Source organism: Epinephelus fuscoguttatus, linkage group LG22, assembly GCF_011397635.1.
Source record: "Epinephelus fuscoguttatus linkage group LG22, E.fuscoguttatus.final_Chr_v1".
NCBI lineage: Eukaryota > Metazoa > Chordata > Actinopteri > Perciformes > Serranidae > Epinephelus > Epinephelus fuscoguttatus.
The window spans coordinates 8,057,304-8,082,705 of record NC_064773.1 but is presented as its reverse complement, the minus strand read 5'-3'; the positions used below and the strand labels follow the sequence as shown (position 1 = coordinate 8,082,705).

General features: G+C 42.4%; 1 protein-coding gene across 3 annotated transcripts in view; it reads left to right on the top strand.

The window, feature by feature from the left end:
- btbd11a (BTB (POZ) domain containing 11a) overlaps positions 1-25,402 on the top strand; it is a 364,442-nt gene that overhangs the window by 163,931 nt on the left and 175,109 nt on the right. For all 3 annotated transcript variants that reach the window (XR_007448417.1, XM_049566822.1, XM_049566821.1), the window contains exon 2: positions 21,531-21,680. Coding sequence is in view for 2 of the 3 variants with exons in the window: in XM_049566822.1 (XP_049422779.1) it covers positions 21,531-21,680 (150 nt within the window). In the remaining variant the exon portion in view is untranslated. The remainder of the gene's footprint in view (positions 1-21,530; positions 21,681-25,402) is intronic.

Below are 25,402 nucleotides of genomic sequence, written 5' to 3'. Positions count from 1 at the left end.
TAAAAAGCTGCTGGCAACACATTGGCTTGTTAGATCACCAATGTTTTAATGCCTCAGTGCCAGTAATAGTCTCAATATGTTTTGGGGTTGTCAGTCCATCCATCCGTTGGTCTGCCCGTCTGTCCTATTCTCTTGAACAGGATAGCTCAAGAACGCCTTGAGGGAATGTCCTCAAATTCGGCACAAGCCAAACTTGGTTACAAACTTGAATACCAAAAGTATCCAAGTGTGCATTTTCTGTCATTATTGTGCATCTTATAACTGTCTGTCGAGTTATTCTAAGACACTCGAGGACAACAGAGGCCCCGGCACTGAAAGAATGGGTTAATGCAATGGTGGAAATAGCATCTTGTGAATGTATGCTCAGTAGAATATATAGTGATCAGGAGAAAGGAGGATCTCTTTGGGACCGGTTATTGATTCATAGCAAAATGGAAGATAAGTCTACATAATTATGAACTTGCTCTGTGATTATGTGACCCTGTAGAGTGATGTATTAGGACATATGTGTCACATGTTTTTGTTTGTTAGTTTGTTTTCTTATCTTTCCTTCTAGACTTATTTGTTGATTTTTCTTTGTGTACTGGAGTCTACCTCCATATTATAAAAAACATGTGCCTTGTGTTCTTGTGTGCCAGGAAAATAATGTATACATGCCATGTACTTGTACTCATACTTGTCATCCTCCGCTTATCCGGGTCCGGTTCGCGGGGGCAGCAACCTCAGCAAAGAAGCCCAGACAGTCCTCTCCCCAGCCACTTTCGTCTGCTCTTCCGAGGGAACCCCGAGGCGTTCCCAGGCCAGCCAGGTGATGTAATCCCTCCAACGTGTCCTGGGGCGGCCCCGAGGTCTCCTCCCGGTTGGACATGCCCAAAACACCTCCCAAGGGAGGCGTCCGGGAGGCAAAACCGCTCCTCTCGACGTGGAGGAGCAGCGGCTCTACTCCGAGTCCCTCCCGTATGTCTAAGCTCCTCACCCTATCTCTAAGGCTGAGCCCAGCCACCCTGCGGAGGAAACTCATTTTGGCCGCTTGTGATCTCGTTCTTTCAGTCACTACCCAGAGCTCGTGACCGTAGGTGAGGGTTGGAACATAGATCGACCGGTAAATCGAGAGCTTTGTTTTCTGGCTAAGCTCCCTTTTCACCACAACGGACCGGTTAAGCACCTGCATCACTGCTGACACCGCCCCAGTCGGCCTGTCAATCTCCTGCTCCATCCTACCCTCACTCGTGAACAAGATCCCGAGATACTTAAACTCCTCCACCTGAGGCAGGACCCATGGACATGCCATGTACTGAGCCTTTCAAACCAATTAAAACTTAAATTATAATTTTATTTGGCACAAACGTCCACTTTGACTTAACGATGAACTGGTTGCAATTTGTATATCACAGGTCAAGGTCACTATGACCTCACAAAACATGTTTTTGGCTATAACTCAAGAATTCATGAGCTAAATATGACAATGTTTCACTCAAATGCCCAGTAAGATAAAATGATAGAATTATGACATTTTATATCCAGAAGGTCAAAGGTCAACTTCACTGTGACATCAGTGTTTTCTGGCCATTATTCAGCACCATAACTCAGAAACAGAAGGGGCAACATTTGGTCAGATACTAATCTTAGGGTCAGTCTTGATCTGTGGTGACTGTATAGATCTACCGTGCTGCTGGGTTGAAGATGTGTGTGAAGCATCAATGTTTAAGAATTTGTAGCTTCTTTGCAGCAACATCCATATTTGAAGCATTGTCAGCTGTCTTAGCTACATACCAGTCTGGACAGACATGGATGCAAACTGTTACTGCAACTTGACTGGTCTGCATTGGCATACAACCGCAAGGTGGTGATTCTAGTTTTTGTTGGTCTTTAACAGTGGTCTGTAGCTTGGCAGGCGTCACACCGTCAACCAGGGGTCGCGTTAACCGGATATTCTCGGTCATTGACCGTTTTTTTGCAACAATGACCGGAAAATCTGAAGGCCGTCGGTCATTTTGACCGGTTGCAATTGCCACCCCTGCCCACTTGGCGGCGGAGTGCACAGTCAGTGGTTTAAGTGGCTGCCGTTTTCACACTGCAGAGAAAAAGTCATTCATCTGCTTCATGTAGCGTTGTTGACATAACGCCCTGGACACACTGGACGCGGAACCGAAGCACGGCGCCCAGCAGTGGAGGCAGTTTACAGTCAGCGCCCATGTTAACCTATCTGACTGTCCACACAGACCGCTGAGCAGAGCGGAGCGCCCGCGGAGGCAGCGCTTCAGTTCCGCGTCTGGTCTATTTTTCACGGGAGCTGCGAGCGCTTCTGTCAAGCTGGATCGAGCAGATCATACCAAACAGGAAGTCGGACACAGAAAAGACGAGAGAATCCGGCCAGTTTTCAAAATAAAATAACAACAGCACGCACTGAGGAACGTGAGGAGAAAATACCGTGTTTATAATTTAAAATAACACAACAGTGCATAACGGACCACGTTTTTCAATACCATAATCACTTCATTACAATTTTAATTTTGTGTCACCAAGCCTACAGGCATAACTACATAACGCCCTGGACACACCGGACGCGTTAGTGACGCGTTAGTGCCGTCCGGTGTGTCCAGGGCGAAGCCTAATGGCACGGGTGTGTGGATATCTGTTCATCTTTTTGTTCATGTCCTTATTAATGCACACTTTATAACTTGCTTGTTGGATTTATTAAAAACAAACGAATAAAAACTAAATGTCTTTGAATATCTTTATTATCATTTAAAAACGAAAATTAAAATGACCGGTAAAAATAGATTATGACCGGATTTTTATGACCCAGTTGGTCAAAATGACCGGTGACGAAAAAGTCTAGCGCAACGTTTGCCGTCAACAATCCCCTACACCTTTTGATGACAAAGTCAGCTCATGTACAATATCACATTCAAAACTTTGATATCATACATACGAAACATACAAATGTAATGTTTCTGGTTTGCAGAAATGTGCCAACATTTTCTTTCGACTTGGCTGACCAGACCTATTTAAATTGCTGGACGATCCCCTCCAGTTAGAGTCAAATTTTACTTTTATATACTACAAGACATAAGAGCAAAATAAGCAGTCAGCACAATGGCTGAGCTTTTCCACCTTAGAACCACAGAGCATCAATGACAGTCTTCAAAAAACGTATTGTAACAGCCAGGGTTTCATACATCACAAACCTAAGGAACCAATCCCGCATCGTTACGGCGAAACGAGTGGTATCAGAACAGAGGCAGGTGTAGCTATGTGTCAGTATTCTCCAATTTGAGTTGAACTTTTACTTCAACAACACATATAATGCACAGAGAGCAGGGATCCGCACATATATCAGTTGACATGCCGACCGTTTCTACCTCTCACTTCCAGATAGTAACCCCAGATATCTCTGAAAACCTTTAAACCACTCTGTGGATAAGCTGCTCAAAAGAATCTATCCCTCCAGCTCATCTCTCCATTCTTTGAAGCCCATTTTCTCCACAGCCTAGTGGAGTCATGTTATCTATTACCATTTACAAGCAGAGGTTAGTGTGTTTGATGAGCAGAGTGAAGGTGAGCAGGTACGCTGGAGCTGCAGGCGAGTAACTGAGGGGCGGGGATAATTTGCATTTTTATAGATCTGAGCATACTAACTGAGACAAAGGTGTAGAGTTACATCTAAGTCATTTTAAAGTATGACATGATTTTTTCCCATGGACAAAAACTTCTAAATGTGTAGTTTTAGGAACAGAGATGAGTTTTTGGGGTCTAATCAAAGCCTGCAGAGGAACATCCTCTTGTGTTTGCTCCTTTTGTGCTGGTGGACTGTTTAATATGTTGTGAGTTCACCAAAGATGGACTGCAATATGGTGCTGAAGGTTTTATTTACACCATAAAAGAGAATTAACTGTGGGATATTAAAGTTTTATGTAAACAGTATGGCCAAGTAAATCTGCTCTTATATCATCAGTAGTCTATTTCAGTCGTGAGTGAGAGAAAAACGATGATATAAAATAGATCAAAAAGGATTTTTTTTTTGTACTTTATTTTCTATATTTGTGATTAATAGAACTGTTATCGATGGGTTTATGGGTTTGTGTGTTTGCTTTATCATTTTCAGACCACTTAAAGCTGACCCTCTTTATCGTTGACCCGCTGTTTTTCTTCTCTTCGTCCTCGCTTGTTACACACAGCCTGACATTTGTGTTGCGTCTGATTGCATTACGCAGCCTCCGTGTCTCTTCGCCCCCGGTGATCGGGATGAGTCAGACGGCTCCATTGAGAACACAGACTGAACCATCTCAACCGAGGAATGCAGACCACTCATTTCGAATGTATAATATGTGCATAATGCAAACAGCAGACTTGCACAGAAGACAGTGGTGTGTTGTTCCAGACACAAAGAAGGTTGATTTAATTTGTGCCATGATATGGCCTGAGATGGAGATTGTAAATATAGTAAGGCATCTGGCGTGCCACCTGCAATCCATCTGGCTCGGCATGATAAATGTGCCCGAATGATGAAGGATTAGGATGATGACTCGGCAGATAGATTAGGCAACAATACAACCTGTGAAGACTGACGTAACATGTTCATGTTGGGGTTGTTTGCAGTGTGAATGATGATGCACAACATAATCATAATCATAATCATATTAAAGCTACATTTGGTAACTTTATAAAAAACTTTTGTCATGTTTGCTGAAACTGTAACTAAATCCAGACAGTAGTACATAAGACAGTTTGGGCGGCCTTCGTTTCTGGCTCGACTGTTTCTAGTCTCTATATACAGACTCTACATTCAGTGAATGTAGAGTCTGTAGGCAAACCCCGGAGATCTTGCCTCAGGAAGAAGAGCGGAAGAGCCCTGGTTTCCGGTTGTAGGCTGTTTGTAGTCCGTGTGATATTGACCAATCATGTTTGAGCTGGCTGCAGTTGTTGCCAGGTTTAACGGTCCGTGTCCGGTCCAAACTCTGAATCTATCGCATTGGTTCAGCATATTTACTTATATATAAACGGAAGTCGGAAACGGAAATTCACCTCCTCCGCCCAAATCAAACCGGAATGCCAAATAATCGGGGGTCTGCCCCCAGAGGCTGTATCGCCATCTGCCGGAAGTCAGACGAGAATGGACTGTTTCTAACATGGCCGACGGGTCACAAACTTCTCGTTTTACAGCTTAACAGTACACTAAAGGCAGAAATAGGCAATGCAGTAACAGAATCTCGACTCATATCTGATCAGTGCTGCTGAGTTTGACAGTTTGTTCTGACATCATTGACAGCTGATTGGTTATTTCCTTCATGTGCGGTGGTTTCTTGCAAATTCCATTTCAATCAGGAGAGACAGAAGAATGACGTAAAGATGATATTTAACACAGAATATGAGTGGACAGATTAGCATCTGATTTGTGCTGAGTCTTTGGTGCTTGAACACCAGAGGGAGATATTTTGTGATCGAGGGACATCAGAGTGGAAGCAGGATAAATCCCCCCATGGATTCCAGACACTGGTGGTAGTGGCTGATAACTCTGAGGCTGCTGACTGCTGAGACGGATGAGGCTGATGAAAAGACTAGATGGTGATGGGGAGGTGGAGGGCGCGCACAATCGCAGCAAGAAAGAACTAAGGCAGACAATGAACCATATTTTAAATGAGGAGCATTAAGATGATAGGCTGACAGAGAAGATGTGTCACTGTGCCTTTTGGTTGATTGTGAATAAGCTGATGAGTCAGTTGACCTACCCAGACAATGACACTGAGAGATAGCAAGTGAGCGTGCTTTTGAAGAGTGAATGGCAGGGTGAGAAGGAAAACTTGTAGCCTGAGCGTGAAAAATGTTGTCTTCCTGACTGAAGTTTTGCTAGAGCTTTATTAGAAGCACCATAAGGAGGACGAGGGACATGATAACATGATATAGTGACCAAGTTACCAACTACAGCTTTTAATACCAAGCTCAGGACCAGAAAGTTGTTTGGAAGGCCATCTGGTGCTGCACATTTCGCTCTGAAAAATATGTCCCTTGTGACTGGTAACTGCTGTAGCCATTTATGTGGCTACAAGTGAAGTGAGGCAAATTAATATTTTGGGTTTTAAAGTTTAGACATCAAATTTGTAAAAGCAACTTAAATTCTGTGTGCCACATGTCAAGGGCGCATTAAGATTTTCACAACAGTTCAGCTTTTAATGATTTAATATTAGCTCACAGCCCCAGGTGGAAAGTACAATGACTAATATATGGTATTTATTCGCAATTTTGAGATACTGATGTTAGTATTTCAGCTTTATGCCTTTCTCGACTGTGCTATTCCCCTTATATTTAAGAGGAATATTTAGTACTTTTTGCTAAGCAACATTATTTTCTGACAGTATAGTTGCTGTGTTAACAAATTCCTCGGCTACTTAGCCTGTGAGGTATCCCAGTTTTGAGCCATGTTCTAGTTCCTGAAGTAGGACCCAAAGTGCTCACATGAGGCAGGGAAAACTTGAATGAGCTTTATTGCAGATAACAAAAACAAAGTGAGGTCGCATTAATTTACATCAGCTTTAGTTACTTTTCAGATTAACAAAAAACAAAACAAAACATGAGCTTATAGAATACAAAGATAAATACTTGTGTTTCCCATACCTTCATTTATTTGTGGCAGCCCACCACATTAAAACATCTGTGCAAATACATTTCATATTTTTGAAGCTGTACCGTTTATTAGGAGTGTTATTGGAATATATAAACCGTTCAGCACAGAGCTCACTTGGCACAGACTGAGCAGCGTAACATTCATTCTGCTGGGTCTAAAAGTTTGCATTCACTTGCAGCAGCTGCTTCTCTTAATTCATCGATCAGCTCTGAATGAATCAACAGATCAATTACCAACCCCGTGAAGGGGCTTTTTTCCCGCGCTGAAGTGAAAAAGAACCAATGGCGAGCTCCACCTGTGCTGCGTTTACGGACCCACAAAAACTTCAGAAGTTAGAGAGGGGACAGAAAATGATACAAAGGGACACATATAAAAAAAAAGTGTTTTTACATCGTTACAAAGGCAATTTTATTCAAGTGATCGAAGTAGGTCTTCCACCACTGCACAGCACATAGGTATATTTTCTACCATGTCACATTTTACAGAGAATATAAACTCAGGCATGAGAATCTTATGTTTCTGTGTGGTTGTCATAGAAATGCAGACCTTGAACATTATCAGGCTGCTGGAGGTGAAGAGAGCCGCAAGGGACTTAATCAGCATCAAATTCTATGTTGCATGAGTCATTATGGTACAAGAGCAGTGGTGATAAGTGAAGTACATCCACTCAAATATTGTACTTAAGCACAATTTTTATGCACCTTCATACTTCATTACATTTCAAGGGGAAATACTGTACTTTTCACTCGACTACATTTATCTGAAAAGTTAAGTTACCCTATACCTAATAAGATAACACTATGAAGGGGGGTATTCTGCATACTTTAAGCATATTTAGCTGAAAATAAATATGTATTTTTTATGTTTATGTTAACAGTGTATCAAATGACAATGTGAAAGGAGAATAATCACCTTAAATTGCATCTTACCTCAACAGTGAGTTTCAGCTCATTCGCTATATACTCAAAGAATCAGACTACACAAGTGTAACATTATACATCCCACGCAGAAAAGGACAGCACCTTTTAAGATCTACGAACTTAAGACATAGTGATATAAATATATTAGTAACAAAAAGCTGGCAAGTTTGAAGCGACTTTCATATTCAGTTGTGGAATTTTCAGTGAAACTTTAATTCAGACTTGTATGCTTGACACCGTAGTTCACAAGTTGAGAAAAAAGACTGCAGTGATGCAAATATGTGGAGAAGATAAAGTCTGCAAACAAGCCGAGGAAATCAAAGGAAGGGAATCTAAGTTTTACTGTTAGTGAGATACAGCTGGTTCGCAGTGGATGAGCACAGGCTGTTAAAAAACCTTCCAAGTAAACACATCTGCATGTGTTTTCATTACATGGCCGGATACATTTATTTGTTTTGATTTATTTATGAGGATGTGAGGGCCAATCTTGTTGGAAGATATTACACTGGGGGGGAGGGAGGGGGGGTTCACTGGAAACAAGTGTGATGAAAAACAGTGGATCATGCGGATGGAGGAATGTTCAGGTTGGTGAGCAGCAACTGAAGATTAAACAGGAGGACAATTATGAAGCCACGCTGGCGGCCTCATGAGGCTGAAATGGTTCTTACACATGTTTATTTTTTCTGTACTGCATCCATTTTACAATATATTATATCAACTTCATATCATATCGTACAGGCTTTAATTAAAGTGGTCAGGTCTGACCTTAGTTGTATTTCAGAGTCAGAGATATTAGGAATTACTGACAGATATGAAGCATCCCACGTGGCGAACAGATCGATAGTTAAGTCATTATGTGAATGTAAAATACGCACATCTTGTTAGGCGTCTAGACTCTGTCCTTGTCGTTCTCCACAAATAAACACCACCTTCTGCACAGCAGGAAGTGAGGAGTGACCGTAATAACTTACCCCCAAGGTGAACACAGGCTAAGAGCCAGCAGGTGGATGCAGGTGTGGAGGTGGAGTCGTTTAAATGCAAGTGACAGCAGAGTAAACAGAGCACTAAAGCCTTAAAGGCAGAGTTACGGAGCCACACTTTTATAAGTGGGTTTGCATATTTGTTTGACGCAAAGCACATGTCATCCAGTGGTTTCCTGCTATTCTGGTTAAGACAAGTTGGTGGTACTGTGGTGGTGGTGATGTGCAAAGAAATGTAGTGATGGGTCAACAAAGTCAGTGAAAAAGGCTGCAAGCTAGCAAACATGACTGTAAAGATTGCACAGCTTTAAAGACTCAAAAACTTATCCATGTGTTTTTATGAAGAGGTAAGGCCTCAAGGATACACACAATGCATCTGATTACAAAAAGACTTCACACGGTTCACTGAAGTACACCATCATAATCAAGACCATGAGATAGATGTGAGATTACTGATGTGAGATTCAAGTCAGGGTCAAGGAGCAGACACACAGTTTTTGCTAGAGGCTTTGGATATTGTGCCAAGGATTTAAGTTAGTGGTTTCTCTCTCTGGGCCTTTGCTTAGATAATGGAGGATTCTATTTTTGGGCTTTTTGCCTTTATTGGATAGGATAGTCTAAGCGTGGAGGTGTGGGGGGTAACATGCAGCAAAGGACTGCAGACCCTCAGCCACTGTGACAAGGACATCGACTTTGTATATGGACACCCCTGCCTTGTTCATTAAGTCTTTGTCCAATTACAAAAAGTTATGTGACGTCCAAACAGTAATGTGATCAGTGCATCGAACAAGTTTATCAACTGGGCTGCTGTCATCAGGTGATAAAGATATGTACAGTTGTGTGTCATCAGCATAGCTATGAAAATGAATCCCGTGTCCTCTGGTGAGATTTACCACTGGCAGCTTGTGAAGACCAAACGACACAGGTCCTAGAACGGAACCTTGAGGAACCCCACATTATGCTAGTTGAGGAGAGATCATCAAAGGGGACAAAATAGTCTCCACTGGACTGATAAGTCCTAAACCAATATAAAACTGGGCCAGACAGGCCAACACACTTCAGTAGTCTATTAAAAGGATGTGAAGGTTGAGAGTTTAGCTGCATGTTTGGGGTTTCTTTCACATGGGATTTTTAGTTTTGTTTTCGTTTTTTACTGTGGTATCAAGTTGGATAAGGAGAACTGTGGAGTTTTATCTGGTATTGGTATCAGCGACTACATTTCTGGTATGGTGACAGACCTAGTCCTGAGGGAATGGGACACCCTTCTCTGTTGCATCTTGACCCTTATTTCTGATGAACATGAGTCAGATTTAGAGGCAGCAGATTTATGTTCGGCTTTGATCTTCGGTGAGCTCTGTTTTATAATAACTCGAGGACCTCCGTGACACCCTTTTAGGTGCAAGAATGCAGGGACTTCCATTAAGAGCTGCTCCCACACTGTGTGAGAAAGATAATCACGCTACTCTCTGTCTGACACTTTGTGTGTTGTCTGTCTGCAGAGCGAACAGGCGCTGAAAGCCAGTGAAATAATCGTTTATAAGGGCAATGTCAGAATATGGCATCCACACCGAACCGAGCTATTATCCCTGATGTAGTAGGTGCTCGTCAGTGATTACTGCGGGGCTGTCACTGTGTGTAGATGGGAGTTTTATACAGACATTACTTAGAGGCAGAGCCGGTGAGGACTAAAATAATAAATTACAAAGAACAACTCTGGGTTATGATACATTAATCTAAAGGTCCTTTATCTTGTATATGTCAGTTGTGACCGGGATGTTCACCATTACCGAGGGCTTGCTCAGCCGCAGCTGCGACATGTGCATGTTTAATACACCTGTTTTTATGGATTTCATTGTTTCTGTTGGTATCAAGATTCCTTGATCTTACTAGCTTATTAGCTTGTAACTGGTCTGACTCTAATGCGAGACAGCCAGAAATGTGTGTTTATTCATTATTTATTTTGCCCAACTAATGAATTTATTTCTGGCTGCAGATGGTTATGTTACGACGCCCCTGAAGTCCCAGAAGATTACTTTTTTTTTTATCTTGTGGGAATAAGATGTTATCTTGTGGGCACAAATTACCTTGTCCACACAAGATATGTATCTCAGGGGGATTATTTATAAGTGTGCACATGCTTGAGCCAACTACCAACATCTAATGCTTTTGTAGATATTTGAGTTGTCAGTATGCAAATTGCACACGAAAGGGTCTTAAAGGGAGACGACTGTATGTAACTTGACACATTGAATTTGCCTTCATTTTCCATGATTGTATTGAGTCCAGAGCACACATAGAGGTATCTATACAATCGGCAGATTTACTCAACAATGTACACAGCATCTTTCTAAAGTTTTCTACCATTAACCACCTCTCCAGACCATGTAAGTCTGCAGCAGCAAAACCCAGAGTGTACTGAATTTTAATGGAGTTAATGCGATGAGTTATAGGGATAGCTTGGGTTGTTTTGAGGTGGGGTTGTGCATTGTCAGTGTATTACCTACAGTAGATGGTGGTCGGTGTTCCCCGAGTTGGAGAAGCAGGCAGGCATACTGCCATGAGACAGCAGCAAAATGTATTTTAGCCACCTAAAAGTAATCTATATTGAGGCAGATTAATCTGAGACAGAGGAATTAAATACAGATAAGGTTTAATACAGAATGAGTGTATATAGTAACAGATGCTTCGAAGTCTTTGGCACTTTGAAACCAGAAGGATATATTTTGTGATCAAGGGACATCTGAGCAGCAGCAGGATAAATCCCCCCATGGAGTACACTCGTGGTGGTGGCTGAGGCTGATGGTTGATGAGGAGGATGAGGCTGATGAATCTGTAAAGACTAGGTGGTGATATTGAGGTGGAGGGTGCACACGACGGCAGCAGATGTAAGCAAATGAAGCTCTACCTGTCTTCTGACCACAATACGACGATGAGAAAGCAAAACCCAGAACAAGAGGCAGCTTCCAGAAACAATCCCTGACCACATCTGGCTGCATATTTGATACCAAAATCTAAAAAACTGTTACATGACAATAGTGAGATTATGAAGTGCTTGCTGAGATCTCTGCTTTTAAAAACACCTCCTCTGTTGTGTTAATTTTTTCATGAGTAATGTTCATTTTTGATGGTACGATGAGGAAGAGAGGGGTAGAGAGGATGAGATGGAGGAAGAGTGAGAGATTGTTCATTTGTATAGGCTTCCTTAGTTGTTGGACTAGCTGGCCTGCTCTATTTAGTCATTATTATTTTGCCCTACACCCTAGAAATATTAAAATGGAAAGTAACTTGTACTTTGAGTAACTTTTTTACCAGGTACTTTTTTACTTTCACTTGAGGTTTCTCATATGGTAATTTTCCCTTTTACAGGGTTCCCACACTTGGGAAAGTCATGGAACTTTATGAGCACATTTTCCAGGCCTTTTAAGTCATGTAATTAGTAAAAGATCGTCAAAGGTGTTGGAGAAGTCTTGTCACAGTAATCTTCCGTGGATGACCTTCTACATTATGCAACATAATGGCAGGTTTATTTTGTGTAGCTGTTGGAATAGTGTGCTCTAATATGCGTCAATGTGTGACATTTTGTGTACCACCATGGACGTTTCATTTTCTACCCTGTCTCTCCTATCATGTATGCCAGGTAGCTGAAATTATCTTTGAGTGTGAATCTGACATGTTTGAAAAATGCCAAGCAAGTAGGTAGTAACCTAATGAACTTATGGGTACTTGAAATTTTGTCCATAAAAAATTGTAGGAACCCTGCTTTTACTTGAGTCAGTTTGATGTGAGTAATTGTATTTTCACTCATGTATAGATTTTCAGTGCTTTACCCACCACTGACACAGTGACAGACCAGCGGCTCCTGTGTTCTTGAAGGTAAAATTACTGTCTTTGTCAGAGCAGTCTAGTTTTGAAGAGAGCATGAAGGGTTATAGCAGACTCAGTTCTCCGCTCTGTTTGTTTTTAAAAAAGTTGCATAGTCTCTTTTTAATATGGGAATACATGCTGTGCATAATTGGGTACTTCTATACTGTCTTCTGTGAAGTGGTTGCCATCTGTGTCCTGAGTGCTCGGGATTCAGCTTATAGGACTGTAATTTTCTTTGCATCTCATGAACATCCATCTATACATTTTCCAGCTTGGAATTTTTATTAAAATACAGAGCAGCTAATTCTTGCTGAGGACGGTTCAGTGTTTAAATAGGTGTGATCAGAGGCGTTATGTTTTCGGACTGTCCGTCCTATTCTCGTGAGCACAATATCTCAAGAACACCCTGAGGGAGTTTTCTCTAATTTGGCACAAACGGCCACTTCGACTCAAGAATGAACTGATTACAATTTGGTTGGCAAAGGTCAAAGGTCAAGGTCAGTGTAACCACACAAAACTAGGCCAAGAATTTATATGTAATTAGGACAAAATTTTACACAAATGTCCTTTAGAATAAAATGATGAAGTGATGAAATTTTATATTCAAAAAGTCAAAGGTCAACTTCACTGTGACATCATGATATTCTGCAAAAACACTCTCCTGGCTATTACTCAGGAACAAAAGCTGAGACATTTGGTCAGATACTGAATTGGTGACACTAATCTTGGGTGTCCATCTTGAAACAGTGCTGATTGTATAGATCTTCTATGCTGTCGGGTTTAAGATGTGTGAAGCGTCCATGTTTTCACAGACACTGATGTAAACTTTAACTGCAACTTGGCATAAAACCACAAGGCCGTAACGGTAGTTGTGTTAGAGTTGAATGAATTTATTTATATAGCAGTGAAAATAAAACTTTTCTAAGTTCGATTGAGGTGGCTGTGGACATCTGCATGGTGGAGAAGCATATTAATTTATGGTAAATCACTGCATCTTATTCCCACAACATAACATTTTTAGCGCACAACATATGGATCTTGTTTGCATAAAATAAATAGATCCATATTTCCTCCACTTAAGTTTAGAAAAAAACATCACCTTTTGGGACTTGGGGGTCTTCGTACACTGCGTTCAAGGTATAGATTTTTATAAAACTTCACAAAACTAGCGTCACCATATGGTTAAGCCTAATTTACCATATGTGTAATTGAGAGACATTATAAGAGGTTAAGCTGATGACGTCAAGAAGCCACGTTTTTCTTTATAGATGAGATTCTAATCAACTTGGGAGCTTCAGAGCTTTGACCACACTGAAAAATGTATTACTAATTAGACCTTCATAATGCCGTAAACGCACATCGGGGCTCTATTGAAAGTGTCCATTCTTTCTCTCAGTGCTGCGGGCTCCTACCAACAGCTGGGTCATGGATCTACGGCTGACATTTGCAGTTAGCCAGTTGGGTCGGCCGTTTAATCATTTTGGCCATTTCACTACTAATGTGGTCTGAGTCCCAAGTACATTCATTCATTATTGATGAGAGAATAAATGTCTCTCTGGTACACTAGATGCAGCAATTACCCAACTGAATCATCCCCCTCTGATGAGATGCTTTTTGTTGGATGGCTGGTCATCCATGTGGATGTGGCTCTGGGGCTTAAAACTCACAGAGCAGCCAGAGAGTTTTCTTGTGTATGTGCTTTTACTTACAGTAAAAAAAAAAAAAAAAAAAATGAGACAGAAAAAGAAATGCTGCTTTTTTCAGCTCAGGCAATCACTGCGCTGTTAGGCAGCAGTCTCCTGTTGCCATGGCAACTACCTGTTAATATTCCGGCAGAGTTTTCTCACTGACAAGGGGAGAGCGCCACTTTCTCACTACAGAAAATCGATTGGACATTCCTGCAAAAAAAAAAAAAAAGTAAAGAAAAAAGAAGAGGGAGCTGAGCCATGTGGTCACGGCCAGAGTGGTGCTGCAATACCTGCACATGCTGCAGCTGACGGTTCACGGCATCACAGTGACCTAATTGACCTTGACTTTTCCTTTTAGAGTCGATGAAGCCCGGTGCACGTGGCTTACAGCAGATCAAAATGTCATCGTCAAGGTTTAGTTCTTACAGGGCAGTCGTTTTCTTAGAGTGTTTTTCCTTCAGCAGAGTTTTCTCTCTTTCTCTTGAGGAGACTGCTCAAAGGTCAGGCATTAAGGAATTGAGCTTTATTTTTCTCTCTCTCTCTTTTTTTTTTTTTTAGCTCTTGAGTGGTGAAGCCATTCAGAAGGGATTGGCTGTCTATCATGAAAAGGGATGGCATTGATCACGAATCCTATTACGCCCTGGGCCTGATCTCCAACAGTCCAGACAATCCCGTCTCCCATTTCTCTCCTGAAAGGACCTTTTTTAAATGACGCTTTTCTCATGCAAGAGACAGAAAATCTGCATAATGAGTTATAAATTACACACACACGCACACACACACTTGCCTGTGTTGCTTTTGTCCATGAACATAAAACCACATAATTAAAAGTCACGAGTAGGGAGGGAACAATTTATGACTATATTGCAGATTAAAATTGCGTGATTAAAAACAATAAGTTGATTGTGGTGAACTTTTGTCATGGTATTAATTGTGAATAGGGTTGTAAGGATATGATATTATTTGGCGACGATATAAAAATATCATGGTTCATGCTACAGTGACCCCTTAAGGAATGAAAACAAGGGTCTTTTGTTTGAAGAAACATCAAGAGGACAGGGAGGAGATGTGCACGTGCAGGTGACCTCCCCCACCCAGTTGTGATTTTTTTAATACTGTAGATAAGCACGTGTACATGGTGCGATAACAAGTGCAACCCTAGTGAATATTGTGTTCAGCAGCATCTGGAGAGACTGCTGGGCAACCATCAGTAAAAGAGACAGATTTTGAACTGGTGGTTGGACAATTAATCAATTATGAAGACATCACTTTGGCTTTTGGGAAATGTAAAACATTTTTTCACCATTTTCTGACACTTTGAAAGCCAAACTTTTGATGGAGAAAATAATCTGCAGATAAATCAGTGATAAAAGTAAGCATCAGCTGCAGCCCTACACATACGCACAGTGATACCCTTCCTTTTACTAAATAAAATAACATGTAAAAAGGTTAAATAATGTAAGCTAAGTGTGAGCAGTTTGGCTTCAATCGTCAGTAAAGTCAGCAGCAGAGGTACACAGTGTCATGATTTATCCCCTCTGGTCTGGTGACAAAACCTGAATAATGCACAAGTATCGAAAGGTTTTCCACCTCTTTGTTTCAGGCAACAAGTGTCTGGTGCAAAATGTCAAAGTGTCCCATTAAACCTGAAGTATTTTTCTCAAATCCCTGTAGAAAACACACAACACTATCACCTGCGAAACTGGTGTGCACCGCCTCAGAAGCTGGAATAAAAGTCTCTTTGGTGGACTGTGGAGTCCTCTGTGAAAGAGAAGGATCTGGAAAACACTTGAGATTTATTTTCAAGTGCTGTCAGACTTTTAGGGGTGAAACTGACATTCTGTCATTTTATTTCACCTGAAACATCAGACGCTTCTCTGTTGCCTTAAAGCTTTTGGAAAACCGTCTGAATAATGTCCAAACGTTTCCATTTTGAGGCGGAAAACGTGGCTCTATTCTTGAGTTCCTGGAGAACTGATACTCCGAGGTTGACGAGGTCACCAGCTTGTGCGCCTGTAGGTCGTGCTTACATTCATCTCCATCGAGGTTCAGTAAACACGGTAATGAATTGTCAGAAGGGTTTCAGCCTTCGGTTCACTGAACTCACCTCATGGACCAGCTCGCAGTGTTTTCAGATTTCACCAATTGCCTTGTGGAAAGGGAAACAACATCAGCAGCAATGTTCTGGTTATATTTGGATCTGCTCTTTGGTTGTTTTTCAATTGCTAAATGCTATTTTTAATAAGCTATTTAATATATGTTAAAAGAATATTTCACCACTTTGGTAAACTGGCTGATTTGCTTTCTTACAGAGATCAAAGCATCAACACTAGTTTTGCGTCTGTCTGTTAAATGTGGAGCTTTATCCAGAAGACAGTTAGCTTAGCTTAGCATAAAGAAAGCAGTTGGAAACAGCTAACTTTGCTCTTTCCAAAGGTAAAAAATACACTAAGCAACAATTCTAGAGCTTGAATTAAACAAGCTAGGTATAATTTGTTAGCTAGTGATCTTATAAGTGCTGGTAGGGAGATTGTTTTAGCTTTGGACATAGCTATGCCAGCTGTTTTCTGCTTCTTCTAGTCTTTATGCTAAGCTACGCTAACCATCTGAGCTTTATTTACAGAGATATGAGATTGGTGATGATTTTCTTGTCTTATAGTGTGTTTACACTACACGCTTTTCACTTGTCAACAGTTTTTGGAGATCTCCCAAAAAAAAAAAGCCCCAAATCAGAGGCAAATTGGCGCTAACTCCCATGAGCAATGATCGCTATGTCTGAATATTCAAAGACTTGATCTGAGAGATACACCAATATCACGTCTGAGAGATATCTAGCAGATTAAATACCTGGACCTGTCTAAGAGTCCAAATCCTGTGGTGTAAAATTTGTTTTGACCGTCAATATCGGCAGCGATGACCTGAAGTTTATTAAGTATATTAAGTCAATTTTAAGTCACAAAACCCATTTGGCATTGCTAAATATGTTATCACAGTTAGCTCTGTTAGCACTGTTAGCAGTGGCTATTGTTGCTCACAAGGTCAAAATGCTAGAAGGGTTTTGCGCTTTAGAATGAGGCTGCTTACTCACCTGGGTTGCCTGGGGGGAGACCAGAGGGTGGCTACCATGTTTCTGCAGCACTGCCATCCTACCACCAGAACAGCGTTACAGCAGTAATCTCCAAATGAGTGTTGCAGCAAGCTGAGAGTGGCCCAGGCTAACGTTAGCTGACCAGTGGAGACCAGAGGTTGGGCAGTGGGCGCTATGTTCCTGCATGTTAACAGGAAATAGAATGAAACAAAACCACCTCTAAATTCAATCCACCATCTTCTCCTCCCCCTGATGTCACTCTAGAGATGCTGATATGACACATAGGAAACCTACAAATGTAATGTGTCCGTGGTTTGTGGAAACCTACAATGCCAGCATTTTCTTTTGGCGACTGCTCTGTTTGTTGAGTAAACATAGTTTGGAGACCAGACAGATTTGTAGTGAAATGTCTTGTATTGTGTGACACCCTGTCTCTATGTGCAAACCCAAACAACATCAAGATACCTCATTATAAGACAAACAGTCCTGTAATGTGATCAGTGCAACAACCTAACAACTTTCAAAGTCGTATGTGTAGGTGCCATTACTCTCTGTGAATTATATTTTCTCCGGCTATCTCTTTGCACACATCTGTGGACATTTGTAACAAGCTGCCGACTCTGTAACATCTAAAGGAGACTTATTTCAAAACACACCGGGAACTGAGCTGAACCCTGCGCTGCACATGTTGTTACAGAACAGCCCTAATAGCTGTAAAACATTAACACTAAAAAAGAACCATATTTGTGCTGCTTCCTCTAAAGATATTTCCAGCTCATCAGGCTCATGTAAACATCAAAAACCTGGTTGAGAAGTCGCGTCATTAACACGGCGGCAGCGTTAGAGCTGGATTGTATCAAAGAGAAGCATCTTTGTTCCACAGTCTCAAGCTGTGAGAGTCGTATTAATTGCTTTGTTCGAGGACATTTTTGTGTTTGTCCGTCTGCCGCCCTGCAAAAATGAATTTTCCAGGCCTCGTTCTCGAATGATCGGTTCCCACACGGACAGCTATTGTGTGTGAACGCCTATACAGCTCTCTACATTATTTATGAAGGCTTGCACGAGCAGCAGTATTTCCGTGGAGATGACTCAGGGGAGTTTGGTACGCCGCTTGGAGCTTTAAAGTAGTCTTGTCCCCGTGACCCAGTGTCCGTCTTCATCTGCCCGACAGCAGTGGAGATGAAGGGAGCTCCAGAATAGAAAATGCAGGTCATATCTGTTTATCTGGGATTAGACTGTTTCCCAAGTATACGTATATATAACGCCAGGCTCATCCAATTGCCTCGGGGGTCACAGGAAGACGTGGTGGAAGTGACTCAGAAATATGAGGTTATAAAACGTCGCCTGTAACGCTGCACAGTCTCATGTTACTTGTCATTTTTTAAGCAGACGTTTGTGTCAGCATCCCCTCATCCCTCCATCCCAGCCTCTTCCTTTTTTCCTCGTCTCCAAGGGGCCAGACTGGCTTCTTTCTCACCTCTGATGTTTATTACACAAACAGCACCCAGGATCAAATATTCTTACTTTTTTTTTCCCATCCGGAGAAGCCAAGTGTTGGTGAGAGATAACATGTAGAGGGAGTGGGAGGTGGGGAAAAGAGAGAGCGGCAGACTTGTTTATATGTCTTGATCTGACGGGATGAATAATTCAGCAAAGGGCTCCCTGGCACCCCAGGATTATATTAAAAGAATAGTTAGGGCAGTGGGGTATAAAAAACAGAAAAAGTTAGGGGAGATGAAGTCGGGGTGACGGAGAAGATGGAGGCCTTGATTATGGAAAGCACTGTGAATTATTTAAACTTGTTTCCCCATGAAGAAGAACACACACAAGTGCTGAATCTCCAGCGGAGGTAGCCGTGAATGCCAATATGGTTTCAGTGATTAGAGGAGATTTCACTCCGGGACAGGAGGTGGAGAGCGTCACAGCTTCCTTTCACCTGAGGTCGGAGGAATTCCTGCTTTTCTGTTTGCCATCAGGGACTCTCACATCTTCTTTCAATATTTAAACTTTTTCGGGCTTTGCTTTCCCTGGACGTTTGCAACACTGAGCGTATTTCAGCAGGGCAACGCTGATGTGTTTACTTTACTGTATCACAGACTCTGAGTCTGTCTTGATGCTTCTGTTTAGAAAAATATGCATTTCAATCAGAAGAGACACACATGTGCACATTAAGTCTTTGGTGATTAGACAACATCGTCTAGATGCTGATAATGGTGATGCTGGTGATGGGATGAGATGAAGAGGGAGCTGGGGATCTGGATGTGAATAGGAGTAGGCTTTAAATGAGCTTGTCCTGGGCTCTGGATATCTGTCAGCAAAGTCAATACAGTACGCAATTAAAGGCAAGACATTTCCATCACAAAACATTAAAATTTTACCCTGTCTGAATGGAGGGCACTTTGAAATGCAGCGCTAAAGTTCAGTGGAGTGTCAGACTGAAAGGAAAGGCCTCTTGTGTTTTACATCATTCTGCTTCTTTGGTTTTTTTTAGCCATTGAAAGTGAAACTGACGTCTCTAAGTGGTATCGTCTTTTTGTCACGTTCACGCTGTCACATGAGGAAGTGCAAATGTATTTTATGTAAAACGTAAAACATTTTACAATATCTGGAGGATGGGAATTATGTTGTTGGAATCCCACAGAGTGAGAAACACACACACACACACACACACACAAACACACACACACACACACACACACACACACACACACACACACACCAACAAATGCTGGTATTGCCCAGTTCTGTTGGTGTCAGGTTTTTTTTCTTCTTCTATTTTGGTTATTGTAAATTGGTTTTAAATTTCCAGCTGGCATTAAAAAGGTCTTAAAAAATCCTAAATGTAACACGCCTGCAGCTGTCGGAGCCCTGCAATAACCTGAATGCTGTGATGAGCAGGTCAAAACACATGTCAGTCATGGCTGTGTGGGTGGATGCTCATTTTTTAGATGTCGTGGTTATATCTATCCATTTCAAGAGGATTTAAATGACTATATTTCAGAGTCAAGTAGCTCCAAACTACACCTTGAGTATAGTAATTTAAGAGCTGTTGAAGCAGCAGTTAGACGGCTATAAAACGTCCAAATGTAGGCTGGTTTTTCGCCCTCGTGCAAAGAGACGCGCTGCGATGCTGCATTTCTGATTCAAGGAATTCCATGTGAGACACACCCTAATACCAGCTGTTCCATCACTCCTGTTCACTAATAGAAAAAGCTGCTGTAATCATTATGGGAGACTCCAAATAAAGCTGACCTCCCCGGAAAGGCTGTGGGAGGAAGAGGGAGCGGGACTCAAACTGGGGAATACTGGAATTTTTTGGGCAGGACACTGTGGGAAGAGGGGACATGGTGGGAGGAAAACTCCCGACTCCTGATCCTGCTGCACTGTGTCCGCTGTGTGGGTCTTTTGTCTTATGCTCTGGCATCACACACAGACAAATTGACTGAGTTCCTCCATGTTGTAATTACTGTTTGTTGAGAAACGGCGAATCCCCCTGCGCCGTGTCATTAGGATTAGCACTCGGCAGGGTGTTGCTTTCCATTCTCCTGTAGCAAAGAAAAAAAACTCAATATCCCATCTGTCACCAGCCATTCTCTGCAGCTAAACAAAGCCTGCTGCAGTTACACCATCTAAATGGATTAATCCTCTCCAGCCAAAAATTATCAGAACACACCTGCGATCACAAGGAAAATACACATCCCAACACTGTTTATGCTCAAGGTCGGGCTTTGGATTTACAGCTTTGAAGTAACAAATGTGGCTTGCAGCCTAATTGGCTCAATTAGAGTTCAAGCAATGAAGTAAAAAGAATGGCGTGAAGCCAAACGCAGAGCGATAGCAAACTACAACACCCGAAATTCCCCACAGAGACAATTTATTTCAAGGATGATAAGTGTTTCTGCTGGAAATTATGCACTTCCAGTCATGTGATTTTAATGTGAGAGAGAAACCTTTGTGTTGAAGAGCTGCTTCGTGTCACCAGAGACAAAATAAATCAGCCTCCCATTCATTAAAAGCTTCAGTCTGAGTTTGTATTCATGATACCAGCTGTGATGTTTTCACCAAAAAATTAAGATGTACACCGCAGTCTGCTATTAACCTGCGACTTTGTCTCCGTGTTTAATCACTTAAACAAATGTTTGCTCCCTAGCTGCTGCATGTGAAATGAATCTGGGCTTTTTCTTTTTAACTCAAAGTGCTGATTTGCGTGTTGTCGGCTTTGTGCACTCCCCTGATATCTCACAAAGATGGGGATTAAGTTAATAATCAGTAAAAAACCAGGATGAAAACTTTGTGTTATTGTCACCAAGAGAGGTTACATAATTGTTTCCTGTCTCCTGACCTGTGTGCCCTGTCTGTCTGCAGGTGTGCTGAGCCTGCCGGAGAGTTTGAACCTGCACCGGGACCAGCAGCGCTCAGGGCGGGGCGGCGAGGTGCAGGCTTACAGCCAGGCCGAGCTGCGCACGCTGGAACAGTCGCTGCTCGCAACACGGGTGGGCAGCATCGCAGAACTGAGTGAGTACACTTTAACCATCACTTCTACACCACAGGTAATATACAGTTAGGTTTTAGAAAACTTTGATCAAGTTGGCGATGACAGAGAGGTTCTGAGTTATTACTCCTGAGGCATACAATGAGCAGATGTTTTCAGGCTCCCCACCCTACCATTCATCAATCCTGAACTCGGGATGGACATTTTAATTAACTTCCATATTCAAGTGCTCACAAAATTTCACAGGGCTCTCAAAAAAAATAAGAATGTTAGAATAGGAATTAGCAAACAATGAAAAAGCAATCTGAAAGTCATTTATTGATCAACCAGGCCACAATAAGCCTTTAAAACCTTAAACTGAAGCTCAACTTGAGGAAAATCTGCCATATTCCCATTGCTGCTGCTAACACTACATACCCTAGAGGCAGTATGAATGAATGATATCTTATCCCCTCTTTCAGTATTTTTTCTGACGTTTTATTCTGTGCATTGAATTTCGTTGCATTTATTTACGATGACAGTGAAAGGAATTTAAAGGCGCCGTATTTAAGAATGTGGCCAAAACGGTTACTGCACTCAAATTCAAAATTGGCAAGGCAAGTTTATTTGTAGAGCACAATTCATACACAAAGTAATTCAAAGTGCTTTACAGAACAAGAAAATGCATTAAAATCACAATACAAAATAAAAACATAAATAATCATAAAATGAACTTTAAAAGAGAAGAGTGCAGATAAGATCCTTTCAGTCATATGCACAGTGAAATAGAGCTGTTTTGAAAATACTGCTGCGAGTCGTGTCCGTCCCCCCTCCCCTACAGATTCGAGGCTGCTGAACAGTGGCACGCTGGAGACTGACGGCAAAAATAGAAGTCCTGCGTATGTATTGCGGAGGACTCCGGAGCGCCGCAGCTGAGATGGAGCCGGTACGCAGCACAGCCGCAGCCGGTGCAAACACACACATTGACTAGAATTGAATCCTATCGGCTCCGCTGCCGTGCCGGAGTGCAGACGCAACCAACACGCATCTGGTGGAAACTGGGGGTGATTTGTTTGCCCACGGGCGCCACATCCTTGATCTTCGATTTTCCAGCGGACCGTTCGAGCAAGTCCAGCTTCTCTGCTGCTAACGCTGCTGCCGGGATACAGTGGAGGAGGAGCCGGCTGCTAATGCTATGTACCGGGACACTGCTAATGCTGCTTGCTGTGCTGCTAACATTTGTTTCTCAAAAAAATCAGTCGGGTCGATGACCGACCTGCACATGGGCTACAATGTATGATCGAAAATGAGCAGTTGAAAGTATTCAAAATCTCCATCCCCGTCTAGCTATGATGCTAGTTAGCCAACTTTGGCTAAAGCTTACCTGTCGAGGAGAAGAGTAGCCACTTCGACATCCGATTTCAAATTCTTCTCCGCTTTCAACCGTCTCCACCATTCAGATCATCTCCTATATAGACCCTCGCTTTGCCTCAAGTTTTGTCTTGGCGTTTTTGGGAATCATAACGAGGTCGTTTGGGTTTAGTTGCACTGTCAGCCATTGTAGCTCAGTCATAACTGTAACTGATGCTGAGACTCTACTGACTGCGTGACTGGTAGACAGCGGTGGGTGGCGCAACAGGTCAAAACACACATTCAAAACATAAACATGATTTGCAGGCTGTAATTTTTTTTTTTTTAATGCGAATATTCTGGCTGTACTATTGTTGTCCAGCAAACTGAAACCGATGCCAAAACAGCTCGACTCTGTCGTTAGACCCATTAATAACTGTATTGTAACATTAGCCTTGTAATGCTAACAGGTTGCGCCGTCACTGTGTGTGTGTGTGTGTGTGTGTGTAGGTGTGTGCAGGCAAACTCTCACCAACTTTTTCCAGGTGCAGAGCTCACACTCCTGCAGCAGTAGTCTCATGATAAACAGAGCGAGAGAGAAAAAGATGGCGATACTCGGGCAAGGAGGCGCTGATAGACTACACACAACTCTGTCATGAAATACAATTTTATAACCTCCTCCCTCAGCTCAGGTCCTCTACCAGAGTCCTGGGAGTTTGAGGGTTCTGCGCAGTATCTTAGCTGTTCCTAGGACTGCGCTCTTCTGGACAGAGACCTCAGATGTTGGACCTGGAATCTGCTGGAGCCTAGTGCTTAGATTACCATGGGCACCACTGTTGCCTTTACTCCCCACGTCTTTTCTAGCTCCTCTTTCAGCCCTTGGTATTTCTCAAACTTCTCGTGTTCCTTCTTCCTGGGAAGTGTTGCTCTGGATCGCTACATCTGTCACCACAGCCTTCTTCTGTTGTTGTTTGTCCATCAACACGATGTCCGGTTGGTTAGCCATCACCAGTTTGTCACTCTGGTTCTGGAAGTCCCACAAGATCTTAGCTTGGTCATTCTCAACCACCTTAGCAGGTGTCTTCCATTCTGACCTTGGGACTTCCAGCCCATACCCAGTGCTGATGTTCCTGTACACTATGCCAGCCACTTGGTTATGGCGTCCCATGTACGCTCTTCCTGCCTGCATCTTACAACCTGCTGTTACGTGCTGAACTGTCTCAGGAGCACCTTTGCACCTGGGGCCCTGTCTGCTGTGGTAAATATATAACTTTATGTTAATTAAGACAAAATTCAATCACTGGGAGGTTGGTTCATTACAACGTTTGACAGTCAAGTCTTCTAAAATATATTTTCCCAGCCTAATTGAAGGCTAAAAATCAACCACCACCCCCAAATAATAAGGGTTTTGTCCAGATTCTCAAGAATTGGGAAAAGTCCAAGATGAAATGTGCTTCCCTCAGGACTAGGAGCTGCTAACAGAGCTATTAGCGTAGCAAAATTTTATTAATAGTCTCTACTTGGAGTATACTGGAGAGTAAAGGTGACCCATAATGATCTATTTAAATATTACATTTACATCTTAAACCTCTTCTACCCCACTGAAGACTCCTATTAAACCTAAAATGACATTAAAATAGTCAAATGTAAAGTGTGCGTTAAAGTGTGATGAACAGCACTGTGTTAAGTTCAACGTACAGCACATTATAAATGCAGCAGTAATTGTTATGCACATTAAATCTGATCATCTCAAGGACTTATTTCCATAACTGTTTGCCAAATAGCCCCATTAGTGTGAAGGAATGCACGCTCCCCGTCCCCGCGGGCTGTCATGGTGGTCTGAGGCCAACCCGCCGCCTCTGTACTGTCCCCTCACCTCCTCTCCTCATCCGTCTCTCCCCCTCCTCCACCCCTCCGACAGCCAGGAACCGTTCTATTACAGCTGTTCTAACACCTGTTTATGAGTCACGCCCGGAGACCTTTTAAATCCAAGGTCACCGCCTCAGAGAAGCTTTTAACCTCAACTTGAAAGGAAGGGCTCCACCTTTAATTCTGACACCCCGCTACCTCCACCTCCACCTCCGCCCCCACCCCTGTCCTCACGCTCTCCACAGTCACATATTAGATCACCCTGTCCCCTCCAGACATCTGCACACCAAGTTTGTGTCCGTGCACATTTGTCCTGGATGAATGTGTGTGTCGTCCCCATAGCGCATTACAAACCAGCAATGCACCACACATCATCGATTAACGTAAGAATTAGTAGTCTTTTCTCGTCACCAGTTGCTCTGTCACAGTCGCAATTAAGCCTGTGAGCAGTTTGTGAAGTGTTGTGATGCATTTGTGTTTATGTTGTGTTTGGAATAAATACATTAAGAGCTGGTTAGTTAGCATGAGGAGTGACCGAGGCTGAAAG